The sequence below is a fragment of the Myiozetetes cayanensis genome, unplaced genomic scaffold (genome assembly GCF_022539395.1).
Source record: "Myiozetetes cayanensis isolate MyiCay16 unplaced genomic scaffold, myiCay2020 scf2-11, whole genome shotgun sequence".
NCBI lineage: Eukaryota > Metazoa > Chordata > Aves > Passeriformes > Tyrannidae > Myiozetetes > Myiozetetes cayanensis.
The window spans coordinates 20,051,429-20,073,988 of record NW_026087411.1 but is presented as its reverse complement, the minus strand read 5'-3'; the positions used below and the strand labels follow the sequence as shown (position 1 = coordinate 20,073,988).

Below are 22,560 nucleotides of genomic sequence, written 5' to 3'. Positions count from 1 at the left end.
AAGACTTGTGTCCACAGTGGGGTGAAAAACATAACAATCCCATTATCAAGGTTGTTAGAAAAAAACGTTGATTTTTTTTTTTTCCCTAAGTTCTGCCAATATATCATGTTAAACGATATGCCAGTAACTTAGAACATAAAAGGGTTTCTGGCATCCCCTTTAAATGTCTCTATTCAGACAGTCAAAGTGGGAGAGAAAAGAAACAAACAGTTCTGGGATCTGCATTCAAAACTCCAGCAGAAGAGACTAGTTTGCCTAGAAGGTCAACTATCACAACTGTATTAATTCTGCAAATAGCTGACATGCATTAAACTGAGGTGACTTTCCCAGTACTGCACAGTGAATCTAAATTCACATTCACAGAATATCTATAACTTTGTTTCTGTTAGTAGTGGGGTTTTTTCTACAACTGTATGTATCCATTCACAATTTTTCATTCATTGGTTTAGAGTAATTAAGGGATCTTCTCTGTATCAAATTGTGCATTATTTGTTCTTCTGGGGTTTTCTTGGATTGTGCTTTTTGGTTTAGGTTTGCTGTTTTTTTCATTCTTTTCACATCATTATTTGGGGTTAAAATAGTGATGGTTGACAGATATTCTACAGTGGACCTTCAAATATTGAATTAATAGTGGAATTCCATATAATTATGCTAATTTTAACCTCGTTTTGGTTCTCCAAATGACCCCCTTTCTAAATGCCTCACCCTACCACCACCACAACACATGCACACAATATCAGGAGAATGAAAAAATTTCACTTGAGGATGAATAAGGTGTTCCTTTGGAGCTTTCAATATACCTGTTAATCTCTTCTCTGTGTTCAGAAAACAAAGCTGGTTTATAGTGTTGAGTAATCCTAGAGGCTTGAGTAGCTGTTGTCATTCTTATTGTGTGCTTTCACATTTTATTCAGACATGCCTCCCATTGCAAACATTTGAATTGGGACTCCTTAAGTTTTGTGTAAATAGTCTGTAGTTTATTGTAGTCGTTGATATGTTCATTTTGGAGCTTGAAAACAAATGGAGAAATTAGCAAAATGACAAGCCTTCTGTGAGAAACTGACACTCATAGATTAGTTCAAAACCATACAGCAAATACTGAAAAAATATGTGATAATTCTTATTGGTTAGTTTTGCATTTGGATTTCTGGGGAATGCGGTGCTATGTACACCACGTAGTTCTCAATGAGTGTGGAAATTCTTGTGGCTGTTAAAGCAAGCTGATGAAAATTGCCTCAGGCTTCCCATAATGTAAATCTCATTGTTAGACTTTCTGACATCAGCAAGTTATCTCCTGCTGACTCCACTGTGCAGCATAAACTTGTAGGTTAGCAACACCTACCTGAGCCATTTTGGATGATATTAATCTCCATTTTAGGGAATTAATAGTCATTGTTTGCACTATGTAATCCAGGTTTCATGAAAATATAAAAAATACTAAAACACTGGTTTATGGTAACATAAAAATTTATATGATCCAGTTTTTAACATATTTTGATACTAGATTTATCCGTTCATTCAAATTTAGAGAAGTATTTTTCCTCACATCCCTGTTAAGTAAATAGTCAAGCTCTTTGGAGCAAGGTCATAATGGTAGGTGCTCTGAACTCGTGGCTTCTCTTTGATTCTCAAGGAAACCTAGATGCTGCAAATCAGGAGAGTGATTAGCTCCTTCAGGATCATTTTTGGTTTTAATAATACAAAGTAATTTGAAAAAAATGCTTTATAGTAATTTAAAGGATTGTAATCATAGTGATGGAAAGATCTGTTGCTTGCAGAGTTGGTCAGTATTCTGAAATATTTGAGGGTAATGCCTTTCTTCACTCCTAGTGTTTGATGTGGAAAGGGCTGCACATTGAATTGAAAATGGTGTTGAAATCGGAATTCTTTCTTTTGTGGTTTTAAATCTCATGGGATAGGGTCAGTAGAAAGAACTGATAAGGCTCTGTTTATTTTTTTTTAATTTATTTTTCCTTTTTAACTTGATAATTGAGTGATTGTATATTTAAAATATGTCCCTAATATGAATTTCTTCTCTTTTCCTTCACCTTTTCTCAAGGTCATTCATAAATTTATATATTGCTGGTTTGATAATGTATTTTCATTGGCTGCTCTGGTATATTTTTTGTTGTTGAAGGCACCAGCCATGACCACTACCAGGGTCTTTTGTGAATACTTGATACGCTTCTGGAGTTCATTGTATACTAAGGCCCTGGCTTGCAAAAAAACTATGTACATTATATATCTTTGGGAGCATGAATTAATTTAAGTTATGCTCCAAGATGACCATAGACCATGTTAAAGAGTGCTGAGCTTAAGGTAATATTTGCTATATCATAGCTGGACTTATTTATTAAGACTCCGCACTGTGATATTGCAAGCTACCCAGCATGTAGTTGGCCTAGACGGTAGCAAAGGAAGCTGGTATCTCGATTGTAAAATGATATGTAGTTCTACCCTCTCTTAGAAACCAAATTTATTCCTTGCTTTGGATAGCTTGGTTGCAAATTGTGAGGAATTGCTAACGGCTCCATTTCTCTTGGAAGTTTAAGTGACCTTTTACAGTTTCCAAGAATGAGGTAATTACATATTTTAAAGAATGAGGTCTTGAAACTTATTTAATATTGAGAAGAATGCAGTGAATTGAAAACAAATTCCAGGTGCTCTTAATAGCATAACAAAGTTCTCTGAGGAATGGCAGTTTCATGTGCAGGAAACTTATATTGCTGCTCAAGTATGAAAGTGAGTGCAAGAGCAAGCAAGTTATTACCAGAGTCAACCCAGTAGATGCTGGTAAAGCACATAGCAGTGCAAGGATACCAACTGTAGGTTGTGTGGGAGTAAAGGTCAATGTGACTCAAATATTTCTCCATTGCAAATCATTCACTTGACTAATTGTGATTCATGTCCCTAATAGAGGGACAATATACTGAGTTAGTATTAAAGAACAATATGTTGTGCCCCTCAGATGGGAATAATATAAGCCCTATTAAAAACATGTTTGTCCTTACGTACCCAGAGGGGAAAAACAAACAAAAAAAAGGCAAAATGATTGAATGAGTAAATTATTTGTACCCTAGAGGCTATTACTTCTAAAGCATGAAGCATTACTTCTATACCTTCATGAGTTATAAAGCAGATATTCATCTCAGAATTATTCCTTACTGTTCAGTTGTTTTCCCAAAATTTAATGATGACTACTTTCTGCGAACACACAGTTTTCCTCCTTTTTGCTGTGGTTTACTGATGTCTGAGTACATTTTTCATGGACAGGGAGACGGGTAAGAATCTCAGCATAACACCAGGAAATGGGCTCTCAAATGCCAGCTGTGTTCAGTAAATAGTTTACAGGTTTTTTCAGTTATGGTTCATATTTTCCTCTTTTAATACTAATTATCCATGATAATTCAGTTCCAAATTTTCCATTTAGTAAGATTAAAGGAATATAAACATTCTAAAACATAGAACATAAGCACCCTAAAACTCAGGTATAGGCTTTATTTAGTTTCCACACAATGAATGTATTAATATGCAGTCATCTGCTTCTCAGTAGCTATGGAGTTTCTGTTGTGGAATATGGAAGTTAGAAATTGTCATATGCAATACTTAGGGATTCCAAGAATGTTTTAATATTGGTGGCATACAATATTTGCTAAATTGTTCTAGCAATTTTTCTCTCCTATATATTAAGCTACTTAAAGAGTTGGTGACAAGTTATTGAGAAAAAAATTGCTAGTATTCCTGTTTGCACTTTGTCCATTAGGTTCTTGTTCAAGTACCATATTTATTACAAATTATCGTTTCTGAATTGGTAAATGACTTCAGACTTTAGCCAATTTAGACAGTTTTTCTAATATATCTGTTAACTCCTAATTTTAATATTCAGTTGACCAACTTTCATTAATATCAGACAATTTGATTTGACCATAAACAATGAAATCTCTTTGTACATTTATTTGCCTTGTCCTGTCACCTGCCCTTGTTCTGTAGACAATTAAAAAAAGATTTTTTCATATTCTTTATTACCTTGTTTATTTTCATTGTCATTATGTGTGATTTAATTCTGATAAGAGCCAATTTGTTCCTTTTTTGTTTGTTTGTTTTATTGTATCCTCTGGCTGCAATTTAATGCTTTTAATCTAGAAAGGTTGTCCCTTGTAACTTCTTGAAGTGGAAGCTATCCAAAATCCCTTTTGCTGTAGAAAGTGGCCAATGTTTCATGAGACCAGATATCTCTCAGTAACCTACCAGTCTACCGACTTCTTGCTGCATTCTGCTGCCTTTTGGCTTTCTTCACTCTGAAGACAGAAAGTCACACCAAAGGGAGATTACTTGTGTGTTCTTATTCTCCAGTACTCTTCTAAATTCCTTTGCACAATCTTTGATATCTCAGGTGTTATGGATGTATTTCATATATTGAAATATGTATCCTTACTCTCTAATATTACAATTTAGTCCAATTCTATTCACTTCTGATGTCTTCAGTTAAGAATGGAACACAATATCTGCCTCTGTGTGGCAGAGTATCGTTTCTGCTCTCAGCAATCCATAGTGAGGTTTATCTGTTGTCTTTGGAGACACAGCTCCCATGGAAACAGCATTACTTGTACTCAACTCTGTAATAAAATGAAGAAATAGGCTTATTTATTAGCTATTAGGACACATTTTAATGTAGTAGAATAATTCTGCCATGCCTTATGATGAAATTTACAGCATGGATAATTATATAATTAGAAAGAAAATAATTCTTACTGTAAAAACCTGTCACACTATCAGTCATTTCTTTAGTGTTCTGGTGCCTTTAAACACCATTTTTCGATAGCAACTATCACTTACGGGGTATACCATCTTAGACTGTCTGTATGCTGGTGTTTTGATTTCTAACAGTAGCACAGTTCTGCAACGCATCACCTGTGTCTTCTGCTTCTGTGTGTCAAAGTGGGTTTCATTTGAGTTCAAACTAGGTCTCAGAGGAAATTAACCCAGAAGCTCTATCCTGAAAGTTCAGTAAGCACTTTCTAACCACTAATAGGGGTGTAAGGTCTAAATCAGTGACTAGTCCCCTGAACAGCTTCAAACGGCACTGTATAGTTGGAGTATTGGATCAGGGTCCAGACATGATCTAGTCCTGAATGGTATAGATCTGTAGATGAAGAAGCCTCAGCACAAAGTGCTTGGTTTTGCTGAGCTGTTGCCTTTTCTTCAAATTGCTTTTTAATGTAGGGCTTAACCTTAGAAACAGAGACAAAGGTTTTAGCTTCTGTCTCTGTGGGGTCATAGTCAGCCATTCAGTGGTATTTTAGCTTGAGTGTGTCATTTACTGAACAATTAAAAGTATTGACAAAATACTTGTTCACTCCTTTGGTATTAGGGAGCTTCATTTAAGCAACCCTTGTATTCTGGATAACTCAGAAATAGCAGCAATTTCAGAATATACTAATAAAGACTAGAACCCTGGGAAATGTTTTTATCATGATAGGCTTCTCTTGAGTAAGCAAAAATGTGATTTGAAGCAAGAATATTTGCTACAGAGGTCAACTGGATTTAAAAATAATATTGTCTTTCATTTTTATCAGAAAAGTCTTCAGTCAGGGAAAATATGTAAGTTGATTTATTTTTTGTCCAATTGAACTAGCTCAAAGATTTTCCTGGTTTTGTCTGTTTTGATGTGTATGATACTAGTTTGCCTATATTATAGCTTCATGGATACCATGAATGCTAGTATTCCTCAGCCCCAAGGACAAACTGAAAAGATGTTAAATTATGAGATATCTGACCTTGGTACATTTTCGGTACATGAACAGAAAAGTTGAGACAGTGACAAAGGGTTTTAGAGGCAGAAGGAATCCTATACTTCTCTACTGTAGCAGAATGGCTGTGCAAAGAGGGTTTTTAAGTAATCAAGGCCACACAAGCTAATTTGCAACTCATAGTATAAATTATGTGTAGGTTCTTTCAGATTGTTAGAATTAACTCTAGGGATATTTTTAGAGCAACTTTGTTTGGTTTAATGAAAACAATTATTAAATCATTAGGCAATGAAAATACTTCTTAATTTTGTGTGTATGTAAATGATCATATTCATATATCATTGTTGTTATCCTTTAAATAATGTGCCTATTCAGGATTATATTTGGTTAAAATGGCCAGGTTTCTTTGAGTAACTTCTCTGCTTTGCTTGCAGGTTGTCTATAAAAATAATGACGTCAGGTTGGAGTTATCTCGACTTGCCAAGCAAGGAGATCCTAAAATGAAGATTCATGGGGTTGTAGCATTTAAATGTGAGAATGTTGCAACCTTAGATCCAATCACATTTGAAACACCAGAGTCATTCATCTCTTTGCCAAAGTGGAATGCCAAGAAAACAGGCTCAATATCATTTGATTTTCGTACAACTGAGCCAAATGGCCTAATTCTTTTCAGTCATGGGAAACCAAGGCACCAAAAAGATGCCAAACATCCACAGATGGTGAAGGTCGACTTTTTTGCCATCGAGATGCTTGATGGCCACCTCTACCTGCTGTTAGACATGGGATCAGGTACTATAAAAATAAAAGCCTTGCAGAAGAAGGTGAATGATGGTGAATGGTACCACGTGGATTTTCAACGGGATGGACGGTCAGGTAAGTTTCTTTTCTTAGCATTCAGTATTTTTTTTCCTGTTGTATATGAGGGAATACAGGGTACATACTAATGTTGTCACAATTAGAATTGTGCATCATCTGAAAGGTAAGGGAAATAAAAGAAATCATTATTGTCAGATAACAGAATACAGTAATTTACTGAGTAAAATATCCTATGTTAACATTTTTGGGTAATCAAGTGCTTAATCTTGCAAATAAGTGTGTTCTGTACTTGAAAAAACAATCGTAATCTCCCTCTGTGCTTGCTTACACCAAATAGCTGAAGTGGCAAATTTCAAGAACGAAAATAAAGCAAAAAAAGGATTACTGAAAGTAATCTCCAACACAGGGAATAGCTGAACCACAGAAATAACACAGAACTTCCAATCATGTCAGCAGGTCTCAGCATAATTAAATGATATGCTAATGAATGGTTAACAACACATATCAGCAGAAATGGAAATAATTGCTATGCTGCATTCTGTCAGTATGATTCATATTCTGTAGTAGTTTACTAAAAAAATTCATCTCACCAAAAAGGGTAAAAATAAAGAATTCATAAACTCTTCCTAATCCTACTGAAATCCAATGTGGCATAAAAAGCTTTTGACTAGTGAAGTTGTCATTGTGTTTCAGCTGCATCTAATCTTGAGTATATATCTTGACTAAGCAAATAATCAATATACATTAATTGAAGGACAGATCTCTTCTAAGGTATCTTTCCTGTAGTTCATGCCAAGATTAGGGGAGGAAGGAAGTAATGAATGTAATGAATCTGTAATTCTGTCCATCAAAGAATTTTCTGATTAATGTTGGTATTCAGTCTGAAGTTTATGTACACTCTGAAATTGAGTGTTAAAAATGTAAATTCCTTTTGGACTTTGTGGGGTTTTCTCTACTTTCTTCCTTCTGGTGGCTCCTTTTCCATAATTTGCATTTACAATTTCCTTCTGAGAGCTTAACCCCAAAAGAGTTATCATTTTATTGCTTATTTTCATATTACTCACAAATCGGGTTTCAGATCAAGCAAATCTTAGGTGCAGGTTTAAATTGAAGATTTTAGTCAAACCTATGCTGAAAATCAGACCAAATTCAATTGATCTGCCCTACATTTATGAAAAATAATTATTTGATTCCTTGACTGTGCAGCTTCAAATTCTAAATTTAGAGAGTTTTCTTATTATATTATGTCCGTTACTTATTTACATTTCGTGAGGTTAAAAAGAACCAACCAACCAAAGAAAACCCCACAAAAACCCAAACAAACAAGAGAAGGAACCCTAACCAAATAAGAAAACATAACTTCGCAAAATCCTTCGTTGAAATGGAGTATTCAGCACTTATATTATTTATACTACAATCTTCATTTCAGACTTCCTTCTTAAGTGCTGTTTCAGTGATTCATATGAGACAGTAAATCCCATAATAATCATGCCTGTGGGACTCTGCTGAAAGCAAAATTTATTCTTATATCCAAAGCCAACAGAACTATACAGAAAAGACATAAATGCATAGCAATTGTTTACATTTGAAGACATGTTCTACACTTTCATTGCTTCACAAAAATGTCACTCACAAGTACCATTAAGAGAGTTTAGGGCATACTTTAATTTTTAGAACTGTTGATGGACATCAGCAAGAATGTAGACTTATTTTAGGAAGCAAATAAACCTGGTGATCAGGATTCCATGATATTTTGAAGTGGAATTATAAATAATCAAAGTAATCCATCTGCTGACTTGCCTATGATTAAGATTGGTGACATTTATTTACCTGTCACTCTTGAAAACTGACCGTAATACCTATTCACTCTCAAGCAACGAACCAGGAATACTTGATAAAATATGTAGGTTTATGGATTGACAAACTTAATTTTTAACTGCAATCTGAACCAGACATCAAAATTTTTCTGTTATTCTAATACATACAACAATACAACAGCAGAAGTACCAATAACACCAGCAATGCCATTATTTTTTTTAATGAGAATATTGGCTGAGTAGAATCATGACCATCAGATTTAACCAAGTAAAATAAATTTTACTTGGTTTAAATTTATTTTAATTTATTAAATATTAATTTAAGATTATTTAATTTTAATATTTTAATTTTAAATTTTATTTAAAATTTATTTATTTAAATAAATCTATTTAAATTTATTTATTTAAATTTATTATTAATTATTTAATATTAAATTTATTTTAATTGCCTGGCAATTAAAATAAAGAATGAACTATATGTTCCTGTTTTCTTCTGTTTGGATCAGGAGGTTCTGACATGTTATGTGTTTAGATTAATTCTTCATGACTTATAGAATCATAGAATCATAGAATGTTAAGGGTTGGAAGGGACCTTAAAGATTATCTAGCCCAAACTCCCCCTGCCATGGGCAGGGGCACCTCCTACTAGATCAGGCTGCTCAAGGCCTTATCCAGCCTAGCCTTGAACACTGACAGGGTTGGGGTATCCACAGCCACCCTGGACAACCTGTTCCAGTATCTCATCACCCTCACACTAAAGACTTTCTTTCTAATATTCAGCCTAATGTCCCTCTCTTTCAGTTTGTACCCTTTACTCCTTGTCCTATCACTACAGTTCATGATGGATTCCATCTCCATCCTCTCTGTAAGCCCCTTTCAGAAACTGCAATGTTGCTATAAGGTCTCCACACAACCTTTTCTTCAGGCTGAACAGCCCCAACTTTTTCATCCTGTCTTTATAGGAGAGGTGTTCCAATCCTCTTATCAATTTTGTGGCCCTCCTCTGGACTTGCTCCAACAGTTCCATGTCCTTCTAATGTTGGGGACACCAGAATTGTATGCAGTACTCTGGGTAGGGTCTCACAAGAGCAGATTAGAGGGGGAGAATCACCTCCTTAAACCTGTTGCCCATGCTGCTTGGCTTTCTGGGCTGTGAGCACACACTGCCAGCTCATACTGAGTTTCTCATGGACCATCACCCTCAAGGCCTTCTCCACAGGGCTGCTCTCAATCACTCCTCTACCCAACCTATAAGTGTGCCTGGAACTGCCGTGACCCAAGTGTAGGATTTTGCACTTTGCTTTGTTGAACTTTGTAAGGTTCACACAGGCCCACCTCTCAAGCCTGTCAAGGTCCCTCCGTGTGGCATCCCTTCCCTCCAGTGTGCCAACTGCACCCCACAGCTTGGTGTCATCAGTGAGCTTGCTGAGGGTATCCTCGATCCCAGAGTACTGGCCCCAGTACCAGCCTCTGGAGGATACCACTTGTCACTGGTCTCCACATGGACAATGATCGCTTGACCACAACGCTTTGTGTGAGCATCCAGCCAGTTCTTTATCCACCAGGTGGTCCATCCATCAAGTCCATGTCTCTCCATCTTAGAGCCAAGGGTGTCATGCAGAACAGTGTCAAATGCTTTGCATAAGTCCAGGCAAATATGTCAGTTGCTCTGCTCCTATCCAACAGTGCTGTAGCCCTGACAGAGAAGGTCACCAGATTTGACAGGCGTGATTTCCCCTTTGTAAAACCGTGATGGCTGTTACCAGTCACCTCTTTGTTTTCCATGTGCCTTAGCATAGTTTCCAGGAGAATCCACTCCATTATCTTGCCTAGCACAGAGGTGAGACTGACTGGTACGTAGTTCTCTGGGTCCTCCACTTTCCGCTTTTTAAAAAGGAGGGTAATATTTCCCTTTTTCCAGCTATCAGGGACTTCACCTGACTGCCATGATTTTTCAAAAATGATGGATAGTGACTTAGTAACTTTGTTTGGCAACTCTCTCAGGACCTGCAGATGAATCTCATTGGGTCCCATGGACTTGTGCATATTCAGGTTCCTTAGCTAGTCTCAAACCTTATCCTGTCCTGCGGTGGGCTTAGTGTCTTTGTTCTCCCAGTCCCTGCATTTGCCTTTCTTGACTTGGGCAGCATGGCTGGAGCACATGCCATTGGTGACTGAGGCACAGAAGTCATTGAGAGCCTCAGCCTCCTCTTTATCCATGGTAGCCAGGTCTCCTGTTTCCTTCTGGAGAGGACCCACATTATCCCTCATTTGTAACATATCTTATAGAAGTCCTTCCTGTCATCCTTGTGTCCCTGACCAGACTGAATTTTAACTGGGTCTTGGCTATCCCAACCTTATCCCAAGATTCCCATCCAATTTCCCTGTATTCCTCCAAAGCCACCTGTCCTCATTTTCACCTTCTGAAACCTTTTGTTTTGCTCTGAGTTTTCTCAACAGCTCCTTACAGATCAGTGATGACGTCCTGACATTTTTGCCTGATTTCCTCCTTGTTGGGATGCATCTCTCCTTAGCTTGGAGGAAATGATCCTTGAATATCACTCAGCATTCTTGGGCCCCTCTGCCCTCCAGGGCTCTTTCCCATAGGACTCTACTGAGTAGGTCCTTGAAGAGGCCAAAGTCTGCTCTCCTGAAATCCAGGGCAGTGAGCTTGCTCTGCACCCTCCTCACTGCCCCGAGGATCACAAGATCCACCAACTTGTGTTCACAACTCCATTATCTCTTGGAGTTATGCATCTCATTATGCATGTTGGTGTGTTTTTTCCATGAATAATTAAATTTACTTTACTATTTCAGGATGCTTTTTGGTTTCTTTCCTCTAGCCCAAACCAAACATACTGGAAATCATGACTACTTCTCACTTGCTTACCTTCAGAATTTTTATGCCAGTGAATGAACATACCTTGTGTAAGAAAAAGTTATTTTTCTAAGACTTTCTTGTTGCTGTTGACAGCATACTTCCCTAGCTATCAAGTGTAAAGGAAAAGATTCTTCTGTTAATGAATAAATAGCTCAAATAAACTTTATAACTCAAATAAACTACATTTTGTTTGATGTTGGGGTTTTTAAATTAAGTTTGGTGTATTGAAACCTTTGACTCCTAGCCTTCAAATCCAATGTGGAGTGGTTCCCTCTGATAGTGGAATACTGTGACATTTCTCAAGGAGCTTTGCTAATTTCCTTGACTTTCATATTAGCTGGATCAGCAAGTACTAGATTTATTTTTCATTCTTTGCTCTCTTCCAGACTCGCAGTCACAGTGATCATCCACTCTAAACTACTGACTTTGCCATTGCCTGTCTGGGACTGCAGTGGAGGAGGGGAGGGAGATGTAAGGAATGAGAACATACTTTTAAATTGTAATGATCTGGGACCTATTCTATAGCAATTCTGCCAATCTCCTCAGATTTTGAGAGATACAAGGAAGAGGCAAGAGATGATGCCTTTTAATTTCCTTCTGATGAAGGAACTTTTGATCTATTATTCTTACAGAAAATTTTTCAGTCTAGAATCCCATTCTGTTGCTTCTATGACTTACTCTGAGTGCTTCCTTACCTAAAAAGCAGACCTTTGGTAAGAAGGAGCTCCTGCGACCATATTCCCCAGGGTTAAGTAAAAGAAGATTTCATGGCTTCTCCACTGGTCCATCTTTCTTGCTAGTTATGCAGCAGGGGGCAGAACCTGGTTCCCAACTGTTGTGTCCTGTCATATGAGCTGTGTTTCTTCCCAGTACTCCTGAACTGTATATCCTGAATTCCTGCGAAGGACAGTAGCTTCGTAGCTGCTTCACGTGTGCCCTGTCTTGGCCTTGGGCTGTATGCTGTGGTCACAGTCCTCATCAAAGCTATTATATTATGCTTTAGCTCACAAGATGTAAAGTGTATTTAGCATTAATACCTTGCTCCTATTTTTCACTGTTTCTTTAAAGGCAAATATTTTTCCTGGGCACAAAAAACAACTAAATAGGCTACATCAGGTAAGCAAAGGGATCAGAAGAACTGTAGTAGCTGTACTTACAATCTTCATATTTAAATGATCAGGATTGAGAAAAGGTTTAGAAATATGATTTAGTTTCTTATACAAAGTCTTATGAAAAAGTAAATTGCTGAGATAATGAATATGATTGGAGAGGCTCATTAACTCATACCTAAGGGAAATGTTTGTCTGTTCTGCTCTTAACAGTACTGCTAATTCTGCAGAAAAAGAATGGAAATAAGCACCAAAAGCCTAAACTAAATAAAAACCAATCATGAAGCAACTGTAAAGGTCTTTGTTCACAGTGTTCCTTGTAACACAGAAGAAATAAGTTTAATAACTGCTTTCTGAGACTTAAGTATTATTTAAAATTTTGTTAAACTGGTTTCCATATTTGAAGATAATCTTGCATGTGTGTTTTTTTTTTTACTAAACCACCATTCATCCTCTGGAAATCATCATCACGAAGTGAAATCAGAGAGGAATCTTACTCTTGTCAATCTCTAACTGTGTAGGGCACTGTAAAACAGAATGTATCAGAATGTAGTCATAGGTAGGTAGCATTTAAGGGCTAAGTCACTGGAATTCTGAACTAAAGTTAGAATTTCAACCTGAATACCAGAAATTATTCCTAGATTGTGTAATTAGAGCTTAACTATAATCAGTATCTCACTCTAAGTAGTACTTTGTTGATATGAATTACATTTACTGTGTTGCAGGTGTTTTTTTCTCATGTACACTTCCCACGTTTTCAAACTTTTAAGAACTACTAGATTTACTCATTTCTATTTCAACAAATGGTAATAGTTTGTGTATTTGGAAGGATGGGTTTATACTGCATTTTAAGGAAAATTCTTCCAACGATCCACTTAGTGTTTTTCATTTTTCATAAGCTCATAGTAAAATCGAGATGGGTGACCTTGAGAGGTCCAATATTTTATCCCTCCAATGAAAGTAGTGATAGTGTACTTGTGTAAGTCTTGACAGGTGTTCAGTTACCTTCAGCAGTGGACACTGTACAACCTCCCCATGAAATCGTTCATAAGCTGAATAATTTTCTATGCACAACAAACCATTTTTTTTCATCATTTTCTTGTCCACAACGGGCACAAAATTGCTGCACACTTTTTTCCCCTATGTCATATTTTTATAATACTACCTTTTGAATATTATGTCAGTCTCTGGTTTAGACACTAAGAAATACTACCTTCTTCCTATCCTTATTATGTCATGTTCTGGGGCTACTGACTACTTTTATTACCATCTTCTGCAGTCTTCTTGGCTGATCTGCATCTTTCTCAGAGTTCAAGATAAAACTTTACTAATGCTCAGTAAAGTGGCACAATAGGCTTCTCTATAATCCCCAATGTATTTCCCATTTTGGTCATATGTGGGTTATTGTTGATTTATGTTGTAGACTCTTCCTTTGAAGGACTCCTCACTAATCAGTTGTCCTTTAAGTTGATAATTTTTGCCAAAACCCATAGTTTCATTAGTTTTTCTCCAACTGCTTTTTCAATCCATAAAGAAGTTTCTGAATCTTTAAATTGCACTGTGTTCATGGGTAAAGTACTGCAGAATCAGAGCATCTATGGGTCATCTGGAACCCTTAAATTCATATTCAATTTATGGATATTAGAAATGCTACTTGTTTTTAGAGTTTGAAGCCAGGTCATGAATTCCCAGACTAAATAAGTCACCTCACTTGTCTTTCAGTCAGTCCCTTTCTCTTCTTTCAGGCTGGACAAACCACATGCTATCAGCATTTTTCCATTTCTTCCTTATTCTGATAGAAATACAGACAGTATTTCCCACAATATTTGAGTATTAAAAAACTTTTCAAGGAAGCTGCATGTTTCCTGGCAGGCATTATTGCCTCAGTGTTGCTCTTTTCAAAGAAACAGTACCACTACTGCTCTAATTAAGGGTGCTGTTATGCTAGGTAGTATGCAAAGATGGAACTTCTAGGATGGTTCTTACTACAGAGTTATTGCAATTTGAGGTTATAGTTTTCTCTTGAGTGGCCAGTGCTCCCCTGAATCTGCCGCTTCCTGGCAATATTTGTTGTTTCTAGGTTATTTTGTAAAATGAAATGCGTCCCATTTTTTCCACTTGTCAAACTTGACAAGTCTGTCTTGAGAAGGATTGATGTTACAGTATCTTTACAGGGCAATTTCCTAACCTTTTCTTGTGCCAGCCCCGTGTGCGATAGGTGTTCCTTTTTCAGATTTCACTTCGAGGAGATTAGAGCTTAATTAAATGTCTGCTTAAGGAGACTTTCTCCCTAAGAAAAACCCCTTTTTCAAGGATAGGGAGATGTTCTTTCCCTCTTACATTCCAGAGGAAGGCTGCCCCTGTGGGCAGATGCCTGGAATGTGGACAGATAAAACAGATGTTACAGGCAGGCACAGGATAGAAGACAAGGAAGTTAAGAGGCTGGAAGAAAACAGGAGTTTGTGTCATTTTCAGGCTGCTTTACAGGCTGGTGCAGTTTTCCTCTTGTAAGTTTTTAAGCATTCTCATCTTCAGGATAAACCTTTTTGGATTTTTTCCACTACCTTGGCATTTTTGGGGGATACCTGTGCATATCTTTATGCCATGTATGCTCCATTAGCTTTCCTTCTTTCTGCTTCTATGGAAAGTGATGTCTCTTCATATTCATAAGTAGAAACATCCAAATGAATTGGAACACACTGGTGATTTGACAAAACAATTCCTTTTATTCTGCCTATAATTCTCAGAGAAAGTACAATCGAAATCTATCAAAAGGGGTGTGCATTACAGTCCCCAGTTTCTGGGGTAGCATCTGCCATTGTCCTGAGGTCCAACTTGAGATGTTTTCAGTACAAATTAAAGTTTCCCTTGAGAAAGATGATAGACTTTTAAAAAACAAACAAACAAACAAAAAACCCACCAAAAAAAAACCCAACCCAAAATAACAACAAACCCACAGGACGAAAACAAACCAACCAATGGAAAACCCCAAAAAAAACCTCTCCAAGATGAAACACCATACTCTAGTTCTGTCACAGCTCTGAGTGCACTCTGAATCCAAAAGTGTTTATAGACCCATTGCTTATTTTCTGTTGGTCCATGTTCTATGAACTTGAGTTCTACATTTTATTTTAGGATACTTACAAGACCTTGTAATTTTCACTGTATTTTGGAACACTTTTTTTATTTCCCCTTATTTTTTTGGATTTTTTTTCATCTGCATTTACAAAGCAATTAGTGGATAAAGTTTGCATTACCTGTCAGAGATACATAAAAGGTAATTTGGATACCAAGAGCAGTGATGACTGTACGATTGCCTGGACATCCCATTAGAAGTTAAGCTGGAAAGTAGGACAACTTGGTAACTGATAGCATGAACCTCTTGGTGCCCAGGCATGGGTTGCCTGCTATTAGATAGACTACAACCTGTCTATATTATAGCCCTAGTTCTTGTTAGACAGTGTGCTGTATGATATTTTGTTCAAACTCTTACTCAACAGCTTTGGGTCTTCTGAAGGTGCTATGTGCCTTAGTGTAGCTCTCAACTAAAAGAATTAAATAGAGATAACTTACAGTATTTTGGTTGAAGATAATGCACACAGTATGGCAGATAGTTGGAATGTCATGAATATGTCCAGCAGTAAATTAGAGATAGTCCAGATGTGTAAAAAAGTTTTCATGGCCTTCTAAAACATGAAATAGATGCACAGATGAGTTGTTTCCTGTCATGTTTTTCTACCCATAGTCATAAGATGCTATGATTGCACTAAGAATTCAGAGGACTTCTCCCAGGGCATATTTTATGGGGTTTCATTTCTTGGGAAGGTGAAAAGTTCATTTATTTAAGAAACTGTTGCTAACTATTCAAAATAATATTTAAACTGTCTTCAGGGTAATCCTTTATGACATATAGAAGAAAAATTTCCCACTTCAATCTATCACTTAACTATAGTTCACAGTCACCAGAATGTAGTGCTGATCTACAGTTCCCTTCATCATTCATCTTTCTAAGCCTTCTGTGCTTCCAAAGCTTCCACTTGGAATGCCATGTAATGTTGCAGCTACACTGGCAGAGATTTATCTGTCTTTTCTTGTGCGTTCAAAGTAATCAAGAAAAGGAGTCCTAGAAGTTGTCTTGAATATCTTGAAAATATAAGTGCCTTTGTCCAACAGAAAACAGCACTGCTCACATTCATGAGCTTGAGGTTGGAGGCTGGAGCTAAGTTGTGTGGGTGCACAAGTGGGTGCTGCCTGAACACAGCTTTTAAAGCATTTGGTCCTAAATTAGCATGTACAGCAACAGATGGGAGCAAGCAACAATACCAGTAAGAAATACTGAGAGGACAAATATGATTTATGTTTACAGCATTTTTTTTTTTTTGAAGGACAAATGATTTATTGTCTGTTAGCAGTCCTTCTTGATACCCAGGATGCTCTCTGAAAAGTTAACTATCTTGGTTTGACAGGTCATTCACAAGTGTCCTTGTTTGATGCAGCTGATTAGTAAGATCAAACCTCAAAATGTTTATGCTTGCATACCTAGGGTCAAATCTGTAGCAAGTGTTCCATAAAGTGCCAAGTTCTGCTTCAAGAATCTGAGCAGTAATACAAATTTTTAAAGTTAGCAAAACATAATAATCTTATCAGTTTTAAACAGATGGAGGTTTGGAAGAAAAAGAAACTTGTTTCCACATGCCTATTTCTTACAGTTAAGACTTAAAGTTTGTTTTCACATCTGTGTGATTATTCAACTGACACAGAAAGCATTTCTGATAATACATAAAAGGGAAAACTGACCACATTCTCATTCTTTAAATGTGCTTATAAAGATACAAAAATGCTATGCAAACCTTTGTTTTACCTTTTTAAATCTCTTCTGATAGTAGGGAGACTGTTTGTTGTGGTATCCAGCCCTTCTAAAATCCAAACGTCTCAAGTCTCACATGGGAGTTGGACCTCCTGAGATCTTTACCCCAAAGATCTTTCACTAAAGATCCAAATTCTTTAGTTATTCATTCTACCCATGCTGTTGAAGTTAACCAACTGAAGCAACAAAAGAACAGAAAGAATATAACTTCCATAGGAGTCCATGGTGAAAAGAGAAGCCTAAGTTTAGGATGTATCTAAGTAGGAGAATGTTCTTTTTCTGACCTTCCTTTGCTTAAAACTCATATCTTAGTATGTGTGCTCTAAAAAACCCTGAATGTCTTGGATTCCTATGCACAACTCCTATCACAGTGGAAGGATTTTTGATAATTGGTGTTATCTTGTGGAATCTGTTCCAGGTTAACATTGGAGATAGTGAATCATGTTAGTTTTGTATATACATCTATGATGAATTCATTGTGGTAAATATGATTCTTCAGTGTCTTGTCATCATTATTACACTTTAAATGGCATGTTCAGGAGATAAGTGTTACATGATATAAATGGTACATTATAGTAATCTGGTGATCTATATAATGTTTTGATTTATATTTTGTTTGCTTTTGCACCCACATAGGAGTCCTTTCTGTGAAGATCTACACGAAGATTTTTTTTTCAAGTGATTTTAGTTAGAAATAAAATTAAATTTGATGGACACAAGTATGTTCTATGATTTAGTGTACTAAATTTGTTTTTCTGCTTGTTCAAATTGTAAAAATTGCATACTTCATTATTTTTAAAAATTATAACCAAAAAGAATCTTTGCAGATGATTACAGTTTCTTTGTTCAGACACTTTGCAAAAAGAGAACTCTATTTTAAGTTGAATTTTGTTTATTTAATTTTAAAATTTAAATCAAATAGATACTTCTGATTTCCTGAAGGTCTATATACACCTTCTCTCCCTCTGTTTGTAACATGCACACATTTCAAGGTAAGTGTCAGAGGCATTGATTTTCACTCTAGGAGCACATCACTACCTTCTTAATGATTGCCTCCCTGGAAGCTGATGAGAGTATTTTCCTTTTGCACTTAAAGAAAAAAGTCTTATCCAAAGCCCACTGAAAGTGGTGAGAGTCTTTTAAAATACTGTGTCTTTGGATCCAAACCAAAGACACAGATATGCCTCCCAGGTTACAACCTCATCTTTAATGCTTTGAAACTCATATGAGGGAGCGAAGATTTTTTATTGTTGTTGCACAATGAGGATATTTCTGAAAATAACTCTCAACTGCATTCCCCCTTCCCCTATGAGATTGGTAGGTGATTCTGACTGGGTTTTTTTGATATTGTGATCACGTAGTATTGTGCATAAATGTTTTTACGTCACTCACTTCCTGTCAGTATTTGTACTACATTGTAATTAAAACAGTAAAGTGTATCTATGATTCTAGAGCTGCACAAATAGAATACCTATGGTTGACTTACAGCTGTTTGTGATGTGCAGATGAATGAGTAAAAAAGCAGTACCAAAATCTTTTTAATGTCTTGAAAATCATGCATTTTGTTGTGTTTTCAGGGACCATATCTGTGAACACATTACGTACACCATATACTGCACCAGGAGAAAGTGAAATCCTTGACTTGGATGATGACTTATATCTTGGAGGACTACCAGAAAATAAAGCAGGCCTAGTCTTCCCAACAGAGGTGTGGACAGCACTTCTCAATTATGGATACGTCGGCTGCATTAGAGATTTATTTATTGATGGTCAAAGTAAAGATATTCGACAGATGGCTGAAATTCAAAGCACAGCTGGAGTAAAACCCTCATGCTCAAGAGAAACTGCAAAACCTTGCCTTAGCAACCCCTGTAAAAACAATGGTGTTTGCAGGGATGGGTGGAACAGATATGTTTGTGATTGCTCTGGCACCGGCTACCTTGGCAGATCGTGTGAAAGAGGTAGGTTCCATGAGATGACTGCATTTCTGTTTTATAGAATCCTGCACAAGAAATGGTAAACTATCATTATTTGTCCTGAGGCAAAAAAACATCCTGGTTTTTATTTGATATGAGATGGAGCCCTGCTCTAGACTGAAAGAAATAACTCTAGAGGAAAGATCTTAGGGGATACTCTAAGATGCATGAGGAAGTATTAGTTACCTATGACAGACATTCAGTATTGCTGAATGCCTCTTAGAAAATGCCTCCTTTTTCTCTCATCATACATTGCTGAGTTCTGAAAGGCTTTGTGAAAGCAATTTTAAATAGCATTGCATGGCTAAAGGGTCCCATTCAAATTCCAAATGGAGGTCTTGTTCTCTGCCTATTTATGTGAATATCAGTCTGTAATTAAATTTACTCTTGAATTCCACAGTATCACTTAAATCTGTGACCAGAACTTCACCCATAAGTCAAAGCAGAAGAATCAGTGTAGGAACTGGTATTTCTTACTTAACTCTTTTTAAAAAGATCCTAGTACCCAAGAAAACTGTTTCTAGTTTTCTTAAATTCCTGAGTATTCCTCTTGCCTAGAAAAGGTAACAATGAAGTTGACAAAAGCCATTTATTTTATATAAAAGGTGGATAGTGGCAAGGAAGGCAGATGTTGAAATAAGTTAACAGGTAGAAAATCCTGTAATTCATTTAAAATTATGGAGTGCACTAACAAAAGATTTTAATCTAAGCAGGCAAACAGTAAGAAAGTGTGTTAATATTTTAGGCATTTATTTTTATTCTTATTAAAATAGAAAATGTGTCAATGGCAGAAGTTGTATTTTTTCATCTCACATTTGACACAGTACAGATTCTCCTAAACCTGAAATCTAAACCTTAAGTTTATTGACTGGAAATGTAAATTTTTTTCATCTAGTTTGATCGTTTTTTCTAGCTATTCAGATGAAACAAAAATGTATTGTTTAAAAATGAAACCCTAATCAATGTTTCAAGTTGTACGTAAATAGATATGTGCATTTATGTAGTATTAATACCACCATATTATTAGCATTTGCAAGAAAATTCTCCGATTTTTCTGTGGGTTTCTCCTGTATTATTTTCTGACAAATTATGCCTTTGGCTCATGGCCAGTTATTCTGAGCTCTCCAGATTGTCGTTGCTGGTGGAGTGGAGCTGGCAGAGGGCACAACCGAGCTGCTTGATCATCCCGGAGCCTTCGGTTAAACATGGCTCGTGTACCACCCTGTGGCCAAACTCTCCTATTACATAGGGCACAAGTGAAAAAAACGGATGTGCATTTTTTTTCCGATGAAAAGCCGGGAAATGTGCGTTAGAGACATAAACACATGTCAATCTGCAAAGAACTTCTGAGCAGGCTTCATCATAAAAATTTCCCATAAATATATTGGACAGGAGGTGATACTTTATATAGAAACCTTTATCTTTTTCATTTCCTATGCCTTATTTTCAGTCACTATCCAGTTTAGGGCTTCATTTTCCCAGCACATGCCCCTAGTGGGAATGGTGGCACTATAGTGGTGGTGTTGGCTTCTCTACAATAACATCTGATTCTTGTCCAACAGAAAAATGTGCGGCAGTTCAGCAGTATGGGATCATTTCCTGCTCTTGGGTTTCCCTCTCCAGAGGAAACTGCAGTGAAAGGAGATGTCTTCTCAGTAATATTCATATCCCAAATGGTCATGCATTAGTAAGATTATAGCATTTGGGATTCTGAAAGCATTGTGTTGGCATCGTACCACACAAAGTTAATATAACTACTACCAATGTGCAGTAACTGATAAACTTTTGTATTTGGTGATATAAGCAACACAATTATAATTGTTCGAACTAATTTAAAGAAAACAAGAACACGTTCATTTAAAAAAACAATACAGTTTCGCAAAGAAAACTTTATCATAAAATATTGGAGATTAAACAACTGGAAAATTTAACATTGCATGATTAAGGTGTCTTCATCAAAAAAAAAGTGTGTAGCTACCTTTTATTACCATGATTTATTTTTCATGCTGTTTCCCCTAAAACAGGAGTGCTAACATCCATATTTGGATGTTTGGTGTACAATACAGAATCTGAAATTCTTTCAGTTTATTAGTACACAAAAAACCCTGGAGTACCCCTTGGCCTTATTTTAATTTGTGTATACTTAAAATTATATATATGTGTATATATATATTATGTCCATGCCCATTTTATCCTTTTGAAAGTTATTCTAGATTTTACTCTGGATTTTCAGTAAGGTTAAACATCAGTAATCTGTAGATTGGCTTTAGTAGATTATGGAAACTACAGCAGATGGATGGACAGATGTCACAGCAATATAATTTGGCTTCCTATCTTTCTTTGTAGATCACAATATGTATCTGCCTCCTGGCAAGGCCTTTTGCAGGTGTATGCTCTTGACTGGATGGCTAGGAACAACGAACAATAGTAAAATAATCAAACAATGCTAAGAAAAATTAAGCATGCCAACAAAAATTTATGAAAGTGACATTTCTGAGGCAAAAATATGTTGAAAGTTGAATGTCTGTAGATGTCCACATTGTGCATGCACAGACACTTGTGTACACACATGTACATTAAAGAAATGTTACTTTCATTCCTTGCATTATATCTGGTTGCTTTACAGTTTTAAATTAGGAAAAATAAAAGTGATATGATCATGTGTTCAAAATATTAGAGCAATTCCATCACTGTCTTAACTGATTGGTCCTGTATGTTGAAGTTCTAGTACCTGCATACTAGATGTGGCTTGGGACCTCAGTCCTGAAATAATACCAGTGTAGGAACTGGGAGAAACCATTTCAACTTCTATTCACATATTATCTAGTAACAAATCACATACTAATAATTGTTTCTATCAGACTGATGGAAAGGTTCCCTATGATTCACCAAGGCTGCAGCTTTGGGCCCAGATGGACCGAAGTAGCTGCCATAGAGAAAACACCAAATGCCTGGGAATAGAACAAAAACTAAACTTCACTCAGTAGCAGCCAATACATATTTGGATACTCACAGAATTTCTAGGAGTAAAATGGTGTATATCAGGGAGTGTTTTCAGGGCACTACTACTGCTCTATTTATACTGGTAAATAAAACAAGATTAGAGAGTAAATCTGAATACTTGATTACAGATGATACAGATTGTTCACATGCTTCACAGAATGACTCTGGACTGCATCATCTGTCACTTTCTGGGCAAAGTTTGTGATTTTGTCTGAGATAGCAGACACAGAGGGTGATTTTATGCTTTAAAAACAGCTCTGTGGGCTGCAACAGAATCTTCATATTATTGCAGACACTTTGAAACTGAAAAAGCAAGAAAAAAATAATTCTCTCTTTGGGAT

At 36.5% G+C, this 22,560-nt stretch overlaps 1 protein-coding gene across 29 annotated transcripts in view; it reads left to right on the top strand.

Annotated features, from left to right (window-relative positions):
* NRXN1 (neurexin 1) overlaps nucleotides 1-22,560 on the top strand; it is a 703,850-nt gene that overhangs the window by 271,742 nt on the left and 409,548 nt on the right. For all 29 annotated transcript variants that reach the window (XM_050314497.1, XM_050314498.1, XM_050314526.1 and 26 more), the window contains 2 exons: nucleotides 6,185-6,623; nucleotides 18,818-19,201. In XM_050314497.1, the coding sequence (XP_050170454.1) occupies nucleotides 6,185-6,623; nucleotides 18,818-19,201 (823 nt within the window). The remainder of the gene's footprint in view (nucleotides 1-6,184; nucleotides 6,624-18,817; nucleotides 19,202-22,560) is intronic.